Source organism: Saccostrea cucullata, unplaced genomic scaffold (genome assembly GCF_032062105.1).
Source record: "Saccostrea cucullata isolate Sc308-1 unplaced genomic scaffold, CSIRO_AGI_Scuc_v1 ctg1749, whole genome shotgun sequence".
Lineage (NCBI taxonomy): Eukaryota > Metazoa > Mollusca > Bivalvia > Ostreida > Ostreidae > Saccostrea > Saccostrea cuccullata.
This window is the reverse complement of record NW_026924109.1, coordinates 182,763-194,876: the sequence shown is the minus strand read 5'-3', so window position 1 is coordinate 194,876 and position 12,114 is coordinate 182,763. Positions and strand designations below refer to the sequence as shown.

General features: G+C 31.7%; 1 protein-coding gene and 1 pseudogene across 1 annotated transcript; both read right to left on the bottom strand.

Moving 5' to 3' along the window:
* Positions 1-103: 103 nt before the first annotated feature.
* Positions 104-3,584, bottom strand: LOC134265747 (uncharacterized; annotated as a pseudogene).
* Positions 3,585-8,220: 4,636 nt separating this feature from the next.
* LOC134265749 (uncharacterized) lies at positions 8,221-9,078 on the bottom strand (the record flags this gene model as incomplete). Its single annotated transcript, XM_062747970.1, has 1 exon — positions 8,221-9,078. A coding segment is annotated over one exon (636 nt), but the record flags the coding sequence as incomplete, so codon positions are not given.
* Positions 9,079-12,114: the final 3,036 nt, after the last annotated feature.

The window sequence follows — 12,114 nt, the reverse complement described above, 5'->3', positions numbered from 1 at the left end:
TAAAAAAGGCGAGCTAATTTAACTGTTTTTTTTCATTGAATATCTTTCTTCAGAACAACAAACTTAACAAAATTAAAATCTGAGCAACAAAAATAACAAAAAAACAAACAATTTCATTTTCTGATTTACAGACAAAAAAAATATATGATTGTCATATTTTGGGTAAATCACACAACTGTACATTAAAACTGTAGTTCAATACACGTTTAATACATGTAACTATGTATCAACAGAAAAAGGTTGTTTATCTGTAACATAAAAGTTTATGAATTCAAAATATTCCTTTACTACTTGTAAAAATACAACAAAAAAGAAGGCAGGTAATCAGAGGTTTCTGAAATTAAATTGAGCCTAATACATGTATGTAGGCAATTTTGGGACACTTTAAAGTTTACTTTTTATCAACAGATTTCTCGAAAATATCAAGAAGTCTATCAAAGCGTTGCAGCTTTTCTTCCTGGTGCCTTTGCATCTGTTCCCTCATTTCTTTATGCATAGTTTCCATTTTAGTATAAATCATTTCTGCTGACCTTTTCTTTGGGTGAGTTGATTTTTTATCAGTTGTTTTCTTATCAGTTATCGGTATCTCTTTCTCTTGCTTTGCAACACTTGCACCACTGTCAAACGATACTGTTGCTTTGGTTGATGGTTTGTTGCCAAATAAATTATCGAATTCTTTTTGGTACTTATATTCAATTCTTTCATTTCCAGTTTGCTTATTTAAGTCGATAGTTTCTTTGTATTTTTTTTTCATATTTCTAAATTTATTCAGGATTTGGAGCTTAGAAACCTTGATTCCTTCAGCATTCATGTTTTCAGAAATTTTATTCCATAACGTGTCATGATTTTTGTTTTTATGGAAGGCTTCATCCATATTGGTTCGTTGGAAAATTAGTTGCCTTTCTTCACTTTCGTCCCATATGTGAACCTGAAAAGAGTTCTTTGTGAATTAAATTTTCTATAAATGTAATATCAGGTACACTTTTAGAAAGAGCATTTCATATAAACTATGGTGCATTTAACAGGGTACTTGTAATGAATCTGCTCTGATGGCTATGTAGACTATACAATATTTAAAGTCAAAGTAAAGATGTAAAAGTTTATTTATTGAACAAAATACACAGCTAATTAATTTATAATGTGTCTAATTAGCCATCTGCAGTAAAGAAATCACTTTCTCAACCACCTGTCATTACTTTTTCTACTTTTAACTGTTAAAAAAATAAACGTGCCTTAATTAAATATTTAGCAATACATGTATATGATATATATATAAGCTTACAACATTTAGATTTCTTCCTATTTTTTCTCTTGTTCTTCTTTCCATAGCTATTGAAGTCTTTTAATTTCAAATTAATATTTGATTGAAACTCTTCTGGGGTCAGAAATGTTTTAGGGCCCACTTGAATCATGTTATTTTCTGTATACAGATAAGGAGAAGATGGAGTGAATAAAGATGAGGTAAAACATCTTGTTGAGGCCAAGCATGACGATGGAAAAGACCCAGATTCAGATGATTCAGAATAATATATCTGTAAGAGTTTGGGGGAATAACAGTTCAGAATTTTGTCTCCGTCATCCAAATTATAATTAAGGCCAAAATGTACCTTTTGATCACCATCTTCCATAGGAACTGTCTTTGGCAATGAATTAGCAGGCGGTAATTGTGCATTTGCAGTAGGTGATTCAGGATCTGACTCAGGTTTTTGCATGTTCATGGCAGGTGATTCAAAGTTCTGTGTATTTGTAGCCACTGATTCAGGATGCAATGCAGCTGAGGCAGGTGATTCAGAAGGCGACTCAGATGGAGAATCAAACATAAGTTTGTAAATAGATTCCTTAGTGTCTGGATCTGAATAATAAAAACAATAAATTACATAAATACAATGTAAAGTGGTAAACGCTACAGATTCCAGACTACTTCTTAAAACATTTTTACCAGATGGTAAACATGAGTGACAACCATGAAGGGAGAAATCAGTTTATTTCTGTTAAAAACCTAAGAGATTTCAGTTAATAGGAATAAAAAATTAAGCATTTATAATATATGAAATCTTTTTGTCATACCACTCTCATACCACTCTCCTGTACTGAAAAATATTATACCTACCTCCTTTGGGATCCTTCAAAAATGTTGCAAGATCCTTGGACATAACACAAGTACATTCCTGTCCTGTGTTCCTCCTCCTCACTGTGATTTGAACTCTAAATTAAAACAGAGCATTATAATTAAGTACTAAACCAGATTTAGGTAGAAAACAGTGAACAGAAAATAAAATATCTTCTTTTAAAATGACACAATAACATGCTAGCAATTTGGAAATTGGAAACCTGTGATTATTTTTAAAATTATATTTCTAAATATTTTTCAAATTGTTGTGAGGTTGTCTCATTAAATTTATTCTATTATTCTATATAAAAAAATAATTTTGATTATGATAACATACAAGTGCTGACCAGCTGACCGTTGACTAAATCTGATAGTGATATGTCTGAATTTAACTTACATGTAAGTTGATTTCAAATAAAGGTAATGCAATATAAGCTATAAAATTGTGAAAGCTTAGCTTAAAAACAAAAGTGCATACGCTACATGTGAAATGTTTAGGGGCTCAAGTATTTCAGTTTGTCACACAGTGATGACCTTTATTTACAGTTTTGTCATCGTCTGTTACCCCCCACCCCCACCCCCATCTTCCCCTCCTTGCTCGCGCATCCAGATTTCAATTTTAGAGGCACCGATAACTAGTTTCTCTACATGGATCAGAAAAATTCAGATCCATACATTTTTAGCGACCTATAACGCATTATAGCGAGCGCAGCGAGCGTCGCGAAGCGAGCTCAATAGACTAACGTGTAAGAACAGAGGAAATTCGGATTGAAATCTGTACATACGTCAGCCAAAAAAATTTCTCTTTGCAACATTCCCAGAATTCCTGCACTACCCAATGTCCTTTGCGCGAATATTGCCGAATAAATAAATAAATAATAACGTAATGTATATATCAGGCTTTCAGTTTGTAGAAATCTTTCAAAGAAACAAGAAATAACTCTGCAATGTTTTTCGACCCAAATTGCACTAGTTCTATAGTTTCAAACAGACGCTCGGCTGCACTCTCTACCATCGGCTCATACATTCACTCTCTACCATCGACGACAACTCTGCATGGGAGAGTGGCTCGGCTGTCTCCGTAAGCTCCGACGAGCTTCGTGACGTCGTATGACGTCACAGCTAGTCGAGATGTCTCGCGCGGCTTGACGTTCGAAGTGGCTGATCTCAAGTGTTTTTGATGGTACAACTGCGCTCGCCCCAACGGTCACACCGTAAAACATATTAGTTTTTTAAAATCATGCAAAATAAAAGTGACGGCATGTAAAATACGAAAACACTAGAAAACTTAATCAAAATCATTGCACAAAGCCTGAAAACAATTAAAATCAACTTCTCTGCACTCACGTGTCTACTGTTTCCGCCATATTTGATCTTCGCTTACCACAGGAGTATAAGGGTCCTACGTGTGTTCATCACGGATAAAGGTCAAAGTTGAAGTGATGTCACTTTTGTTGATAAAAAACCTGTTCATATGTTACGCGAGTAACTATAGTTTGTACAATAGTTCCAAATGAAGTCGCTCCATAAGTGCTTTCACAATAAAAGACATAGAAATATAATTTAAGATATTTGTATGATAGATATGGGTATATATACATGTTTTACCTTTTTTGCTGACTCAGCATTTTCACTGATTTTGGAATTATTCATATCGAATTACTCAAATGATGGACCTGATACACACATCGTGTGTATATAATATAAAAGCAGAGGATTTTTTCTTTTAGAATTTGAATTCGAAGCGTATAATTTTTTGAAATTTCTATTCGTTGCCTAGCAACAAAAATGGATATTCTTATAATAAAAAAGAGAAAAGTGAAAAATCCTGAAGTCATAAATCACATTACTTCTTATCTTTCAATACTTTGAATAAACTTTGAAATGAATAAGAATTTTGAATCTTTTCTTCAAATTAGGAACCATTTTACAATTTCATCTCTCCATGGTAACAGTAATTTCTCCATAGCAACACATCATAGAATGATATTTTCAGCACGTCCATGTACAATTGTTAAAGATTCTTCAATCCATTTTGTAAAAATTTAATCAGGCAGATGTAAAAATGCAATTAGCATCTTATAAAAGTTTTTTACTTTAATTCTTATAATCCATGGCAACGCTTTTTAGCACATAACAACCAATATATAATGTATGAAAAGTTGAAAGCATTTCAACAGTTTTGGTATACACAATCAATTTCACGGAAAATTGGGTATTTAAAATGATTGCCAAAAGAATTTGAAGATACACGTAAATTTATAAATTATGCAATCAAGTCTTTAAAACCCAAACCAAAAATGTTGCCATGGAAACGAATGTAAATATTCATGTTGTTTTTCTTTTTTTTTTTTTTTTTTTTTTTAAATTTTAATAATTTTATTAATCATTAATATGCAAACCCGTTTACAATTCCTAACTAACCCGGGCCAGGATAGTTAGTATAACAAAAAAATAGAGTAACATATATTTAGTTAAAGCATTTCTACAAATGTCACCATCTTATTTTTATACATGTGAGTTTTTGTTGAATTCAGTAAAATGTTCATATTGTTTATAATATTTGTTTTTACATAGGAATATAACAAATCTTCTGTTTCAGTTTTGTTCTGAACTCTACAAAACATTTTAAATTTATATATCTTGTATGCTAAAAAAGAAAGAAAAGTATTTAAAAATTGTATTTTGGAATTCCGTTCAAAATAAAAACCTAGGACGACATGTTTCCACTGTACATCAAAATTTAACACAGAACTCAGATTTTTCCATAGTATATGAACATGATCACAATCAAAAAGTAAATGTTTAATATCTTCAATTTCATCACACATATTACATAAAGCAGAAGTTCTATATTTGCATTTAAAAAGAAAACTGTTACAACACAATATATTATTCAACAATTTATAGTTAAATTCACATATTCTTTTGTCATAGATGTCTTTAACCTTATTTCTATATATATCCTTCCAACTCTCTTGAGCAACAGAAAATAATTTTTTATACATTAATTGATGGCTTGGGGCTTTAAATTTCTTACAGAGTAAATTATCGTAAAAAAAATTACATTTTTTATCTTCAATACAATATACACCATTTACAAAATCAAAATAACGCTCCCCTATATTCTGTATGTATGCACAGCAAGTCATATTGAATCTTAAAGATTTTTTATAGATCGCTGTTTTTAATATTTTGTATTCACACATCCAATTTGATTTTTGTTTTAAATCATCGGACAATTCTTGTAGAGTTTTAAATTTTCCATTTTTATTAAAAAGGTCTTTAACATGTGTTATCCCACTTTTGATCCAATTTTTGTAACATATTGTTTTGTTTTCATATTTAAACATATTATTATTCCATATTGGTTGCTGAGCAAAACTTACATTAGACAATTTAGTTTCATCGATGTATCTTTTACAATCATTAAAACTGCAAAATACTTCTTTATAAAAAACCGACATGTTTGAAATGATTTTAAAGTCTGGTGATTTTGTCTCCGATAATGATAATAGATAGTTGATATCAATATTAAGACTATTTAAATATCCTCTTATTATTTCGCCTATTATACACTTTTTGTCTATCAAGTATCTAGCCCATGCCGCCTTTAAGGCCTTGAATTTCAATTCAATATCTATCACACCTATACCTCCATCTTCTTGTTTTCCGATCACAGTATCTCTTTTAATTCTATCGCGCTTATTCCATATGAAGTTAAATATGTTTCTCTTAATTTGTCGAATATGTTCGGGATCGGGCATTGGTAATATTGAACCCATGTATATAAGTTTTGACGTAGCTAAAGAGTTAACGACACATGATTTCCCAAAAATAGTCAATTTTCTTTTTTTCCACGATTCAAAGAGTTTTTCCATGTTTTGAAAAGTCTTTAGCCAGTTCAATTCATAACATTGAATTTTATTATGGCCAATGTGTATACCTAAACATCAAACAGCATCATTTGTTACATGTATGCCGTCTATGTTAGTGTATTTATCTTTTAGACTGCCCAATAATATACATTGTGTTTTGCTTATATTGACCTTTGAACCAGCGTGTTTACAAAAATCATTAACAGTCTTAACTGCAACATTCAAAGAAGATATATCTTTTAAAGCCAATGTGATATCGTCTGCATGCTGAATATTTTTAATATCCCTTTTCATGTTTAAAACATTAATACCCTGTATTTCATTGTTATTTTTAATTTTTAAGGCCAGTATTTCTGCCACAAATAGATACAATAGAGCTGAAATAGGACATCCTTTTCTGATACCTCTATTCATGCTACATGTTTTAGAAATCCAACCATTATTTTTAATTCTGAATATTGGTTTATTATATAGAATTTGGATCCATTGAAGAAAATTATCACCGAAGTTAAATTTTTTTAGAACTTGAAAAAGAAAATTCCACTCGACTGAATCAAAAGCTTTTTCAAAATCTAAAAATAGTAATATTCCGTCTTTTTCATTATCCATGCAATATTCATAAATGTCTAAAATCAATCTTGCATTAATACCTATGTAACGACCTTTGATATATGCTGATTGTTCATTACTAATTAATTTATCTATGACGCTTTGTAATTTTTTGGCTAGAACAAAAGCTATAATCTTGTAATCGGTATTTGTTAAACTCAATGGTCTATAGTTTTTAAGATTATTCTTGTCGCCCTTTTTAAATAAAAGAGTGATAAGTGCCAATCGCTGAGAATATGGTAATTCGTCTTTTTCAAATATAGTTAATATTACATCGTAAAAGAGAGGACCAATCTTATTCCAAAAACATTTATAAAATTCCCCTGGTAATCCATCTAATCCGGGAGATTTGTTACTTTTTAAATTGTATACCACATCAGAGCATTCATCAAATGTTGGAAATGTGTCACAAAACTTTCTATCGCGATCACTGAGTTTTGGACATTCAATGTCTTGTAGATATGAAGAAATATTGTTACCATCAACAGATTTGCTTGTATATAAGTTTTCGTAAAAAAGACACATTTCTTGTAAAATTTCACTATTACTTGCAATGGTTTTATTATTCTTTTTTAATTCAGTTATTGTATTATTCGTTTGATGTTTCTTTTCCAAACCTAGAAAGAAACTAGTATTTCGCTCTCCTTCGCTTATCCATTGCGCTTTTGATCTTATTTGAGCTCCTTTAGCAATTTCATCATACATTGCATCTAATTCTTTCTCTAGTTTTCGCTTTTCATTCATATCAATTTCTAGACTAGGCAAACATTCAATTTTATCGATTTTTTCCTCAAGTAATTTTACTTTATATTTATATTATGTTTGGATTGTTTCGCGTATTTAATAGAATAATCACGTACACTTATTTTAAACGTTTCCCATTTTAAAATTGGATCTAGCGTTTCATCAATATTGTTAAATATTTCCTCTATACCATGTTTGTAATCATCATTGTCAAGGTGAGATACATTCAATTTCCAGTAACCTGCACCTCTATCTAATTTACTAAGATTTAAAGTACATTTAAGATATCTGTGGTCACTTAACCATTATTGTGAGTACCAGGAATTCGTCTGACAATGATATTTTTTACCGTTGATATTAGAATTTTTATTAAGCCATACGTCGACTAAGTCGAATTTATTTAATAGTTTATTTAATTTTTTATTGGATTTATCATTTTCTTTATCAAAATTGCAATTAAAATCACCTCCTATTATGATTGTACTATTTTGCGCAGAAAACGAAGAAATATATGAATTAAGAATTGTTAAGAAGGCTAATCTATCTGACTCTTTATTAGGTGCGTAAACGTTAATAATTGTAAATGAGTCATCGTCTATTTTTACATTAACAAGTATTTTCCTACCATCATTAGACTTATGGGCATTTAAAATATCTACATTACATTCTTGTCTAAAAAGAATAGAAACTCCTCTACTAAAAGGAGAATCTGAAAAAGCATGAACTATTTTCCCATTCCATTTTCTATTATAGTTTTCTACATGTTTTTCAACAAAATGAGTTTCTTGTAAAAGTATAATATCTATTTTACACTCTTCTAACCATGTAAAGATTTTTGCTTTTTTTCCGGCGAATTAAGACCTCTTACATTCACCGAAAGTAAACTTAAATTGTTCATTTGTATGGTTGATATAAATGTGTAATAATGTTATAAAAAGGGAGGGGGGATAAATTAGGTCTTATCACTTAACAAGTAAAAATAGAACATACCAATTCATTACAGCATTTTTAAAGTATGCCAAAATTGTCTGTAAATAGATATAACTGAGCACATACCGAAGTTCATGAAATGCTGCATCAGTCTGACCGGAGATAATACAGTTACTTACACGTATCATCATCACAACTCTCCGTGCTAGGTTCATCACTGTCGGACATTTCTCTCAGATTATTAAGCATTTGCGGTATTGTTTTTTGTTTCGAATGATCTTTTTGTTTTTGTTTTCTTTCGTTTTTTGCTGAATCACTCAGCTTTCGCTTTCGAACTTTTCTTGCGATTTTTATCATCAGGACACCAAGAATATTTTTTCCTGGCCACTGTTCGGGTTTGGTGTTGCATGTACCATCACGGTCAAGCCCTGAGCCCCATTCGTTGTTGTATGTTGCTTCAACGAATACTGTCGATTGCTTTGAAGTACACAACTTATCGCGGAAAACAGGGACCTGGACACATTTATTTTCCAAGATCTCCTCCATCACTGCCTCTTTGGTATAATCCCACTGCTCGTTAGATTTTATTTTTTTGCCTAAGCGTAGAGCGGTAAGGGCATCATCGGCATCTTTGATGATATTGGCCGAATCTGGGTCACCGCATCTTACTGCCTTAATGTACTGAAAGGCATGTTCAGCCGACTTGTGTTTCATTCCAAAGATATCCAAATCGCAAGGGTAAAAATTGGATAGAACATCCTCTGCACCGCAGAAAGGGGTCAAATTCTTTTGTGGCTGGTAATGAGGGCATATTCATGTGTTTAAATAATTTTGACTGTAACTTTCCATTTGCTAAATTTTATTTTAAATCGTAAAACCTGTGCTGAGTTCGTCACAACATGGATGTCAGTCATCTTGTCGTTGCTTATAAAATTGTACATTTTAACATTAATCCTTGATTATACTGTACCCTCTCTCTTAGACATTTATGTTTTTTTTATAAAACACTACATTGCGGCAAGTTTTATTAAGAAATATGTATGCTAACTCACTATTCCCGCCTACATTTTGCACCCATATAATTCAATACAATTGTCAGTTTGGCTTTAAAATCTTTGTTGAATGCAAAGGATTTCAATGATAATCGAATAATAATTTTAATATCAATGTGAAATAGTTAATTATGCTTAATTTCAGCTCTTTTTATAAAAGAGTAGATGATGTTTTTTTTTTTTGAAATTGGGCTTGAAAACATAAAAATATTTTAAAACGTTCTTGGATATGGATAAAAGTTGCTGAAATCTTTACTTGTTTTACGCATATAAAACTTACAAACGTAACTGAAAAATACAAGTTCAAAGTGTGTTGATTTTGTCCCAATGTTATCGCACTTTGAAAAAAAAAGTGCGTAATTTTTTCAAAGTGTGTTGCCACAAAGCCCCCTCCTAGATATTCAGAATTATTAAATGTATGTACTGAAGCAAAAAAAAAAAAAAAAAAAAAAAAAAAAAGATAGGATATTGATCCTAGCTATAATATTTGAATTGTCTCTATTATTGTGTGTATATTAGAATACTTTTTGTTTTAATGAGTTTTCCTTCTGTCAATGTTCAATGTATAACAAATAGGGGTCTTCCTAAGAACATTATGGAGTTGTGGTATAAAATGTCAATGCAAAACTTAAGGTTTCTCGAGATATCGTGCGGAAATGAGAGTATTGAAAATTACAAAAGTTATAAAATTATGACCTTGGTGTTTGACCTTTGACCTCAAAATCAGTAGGGATCTCCTCTAGGTCATATGTAAAATTTCATTGTGAAATCCAAAAGGGTGCTCGAGATATCGCGGGGAAAGGAAAGTGTTACAGACAAAAAGAAAAACAGACAGACGGACGGCCAGCTAGACAGACCGATATTGATACCCCCACTTTCAGTGAAAGCAGGGGAAAAGTTATGTCGATATCGTAACTACATGTACATCGTGTCTTGAACATAACTCACTTTTTGTTGTAGTATAGCCAAATAAGGGTAATGTAGTAGTGAATTTAAAAAAGTCAGATCTTCAAAGTTTGGTATTGAAAACTTGAAATAAGATAGTGGCCTTGAATTATTTGACTAATTGAAGATGCTTCCTCATTTTTTCACCTAATCATAGCTTTACAAATTTTTTTTTACACGTTTTATCGTCTATTGTGATCACCACCCTAAGCCATTATTTGAACAAACTTGAATCTGCACTTAGGATGCTTCTGAATTAATATTACTAATAATAATCATGGCTTTGTTATTCTTGAGGAAAGAAATTCAAACTTTTCTATAGACAGTAAAACATTAAAGTGCCATGGATTGGAATCTAATTCGTTATAAATGTAATTCGTTTAATTTCAGGATTTTCATTATGGGGGCACAGTAGAAGGCATGGGAGGGGGGGGGGGGGTAAGGGCTGCACTGAAGCCCGCAGCAGTTTTTCAGTGAGGAATTCTAACAAAACAGGTGTTTCCTTGATTATAGGATAATACAAACAAAATTTAAAAAAAAAAAATCAAGGGGGGGGGGGGTTTACAAGATCCGCCTTTGCATGTGGTGGATTTTACATGCTTTCATTGGCGGATCCAGAGGGGGGGTGAAACGTCCCCTTCAATTTGCAGAAAATGAGAGAGAGAGAGAGAGAGAGAGAGAGAGAGAGAGAGAGAGAGAGATTTTGATTTTCTGTATTATTATAGATATTTTTAGATCTAATATTTTGAATGAAATAAGTAGATCAATATCTGCCCTTTCTGCTCGCTAGATAGAGTTTTGCGTATTTCCTTTCCTTCACGTAACTTCAAAACCTTGGCCCTGGGTACCAACCACCCAAAAGTTACATGCAAGGTTTCACTTTGATTTCATCTGAAAATTCCAGCAAACTTTAGCTATGCCATTTTTGGATCATCTTTTTAAGAAACTAACTTTTAAACATGTGCATAAAAAATCACAAAAAGGAGTATGCATAAACATGACAAGAATATATTATTGAGAAATTTTAATGAATTAAGAGAATTGTCTGAATTGTCCCGGCAGTATGCGGTGGGAGGGAGACTCACTTTTTCTGAGAATTATCTTTTGCTGTATTTTTGATATGTAAGTTTTGATTGGAAGCCCCCACCCCTTTTGTTACCGGAAGGTCAAACTAAACTATGCAAATTCAGGCATTTGAAAGAAAAAAAGTATCGAAATGTTAGAGGAAGCCCCCTCCCGTGAATTCAGTGATGTAAGATTCATTGTACCATATAGGTTCGGTCCATATCTTTCTTACGGATAAACTTGGTGAGTTCCCATTTTAAATAAAGATTGGTATGACCTAAGGGTGTGTCATTTCCTTGACCCAAGGTTATTTTTGCAAGTTCAAGGTCACTGACAGAAAATGTTTGAAATTTGTGTCCAATCCATATTTTTCTTACGGATAAACTTGAATCTAGTACTTGAAAAAAATATTGTTTATGATCGTAGGGTGTGTCAAGACCTTGACCCAAGTTCCTTTTGGCAAGTGTAAGGTCACTGAAAGAAAAACTTCAGAATTCGTATCCGGTCCATATCTTTTTTTTATGGATAAACTTATTTTATAAAACTTCTTTTTTAATCTAAATTAGGAATGAAATTTTAAAAAGTGGTGGAAGTTGGAAAGGGGAGGTCAATGAGATAAACAACAAACAAAATGATCTTTAAAAGACCTACGACTTAAGTAGAAATGCTGACCCCCTTACAACTAGCTATAAAATCACTTTGTTTTTATAAGCTATGATTTTTAACTGTAAATATTTTTCAACCATGCAAGCATACTGAAAATGTTAAATTGAAGCGGGAT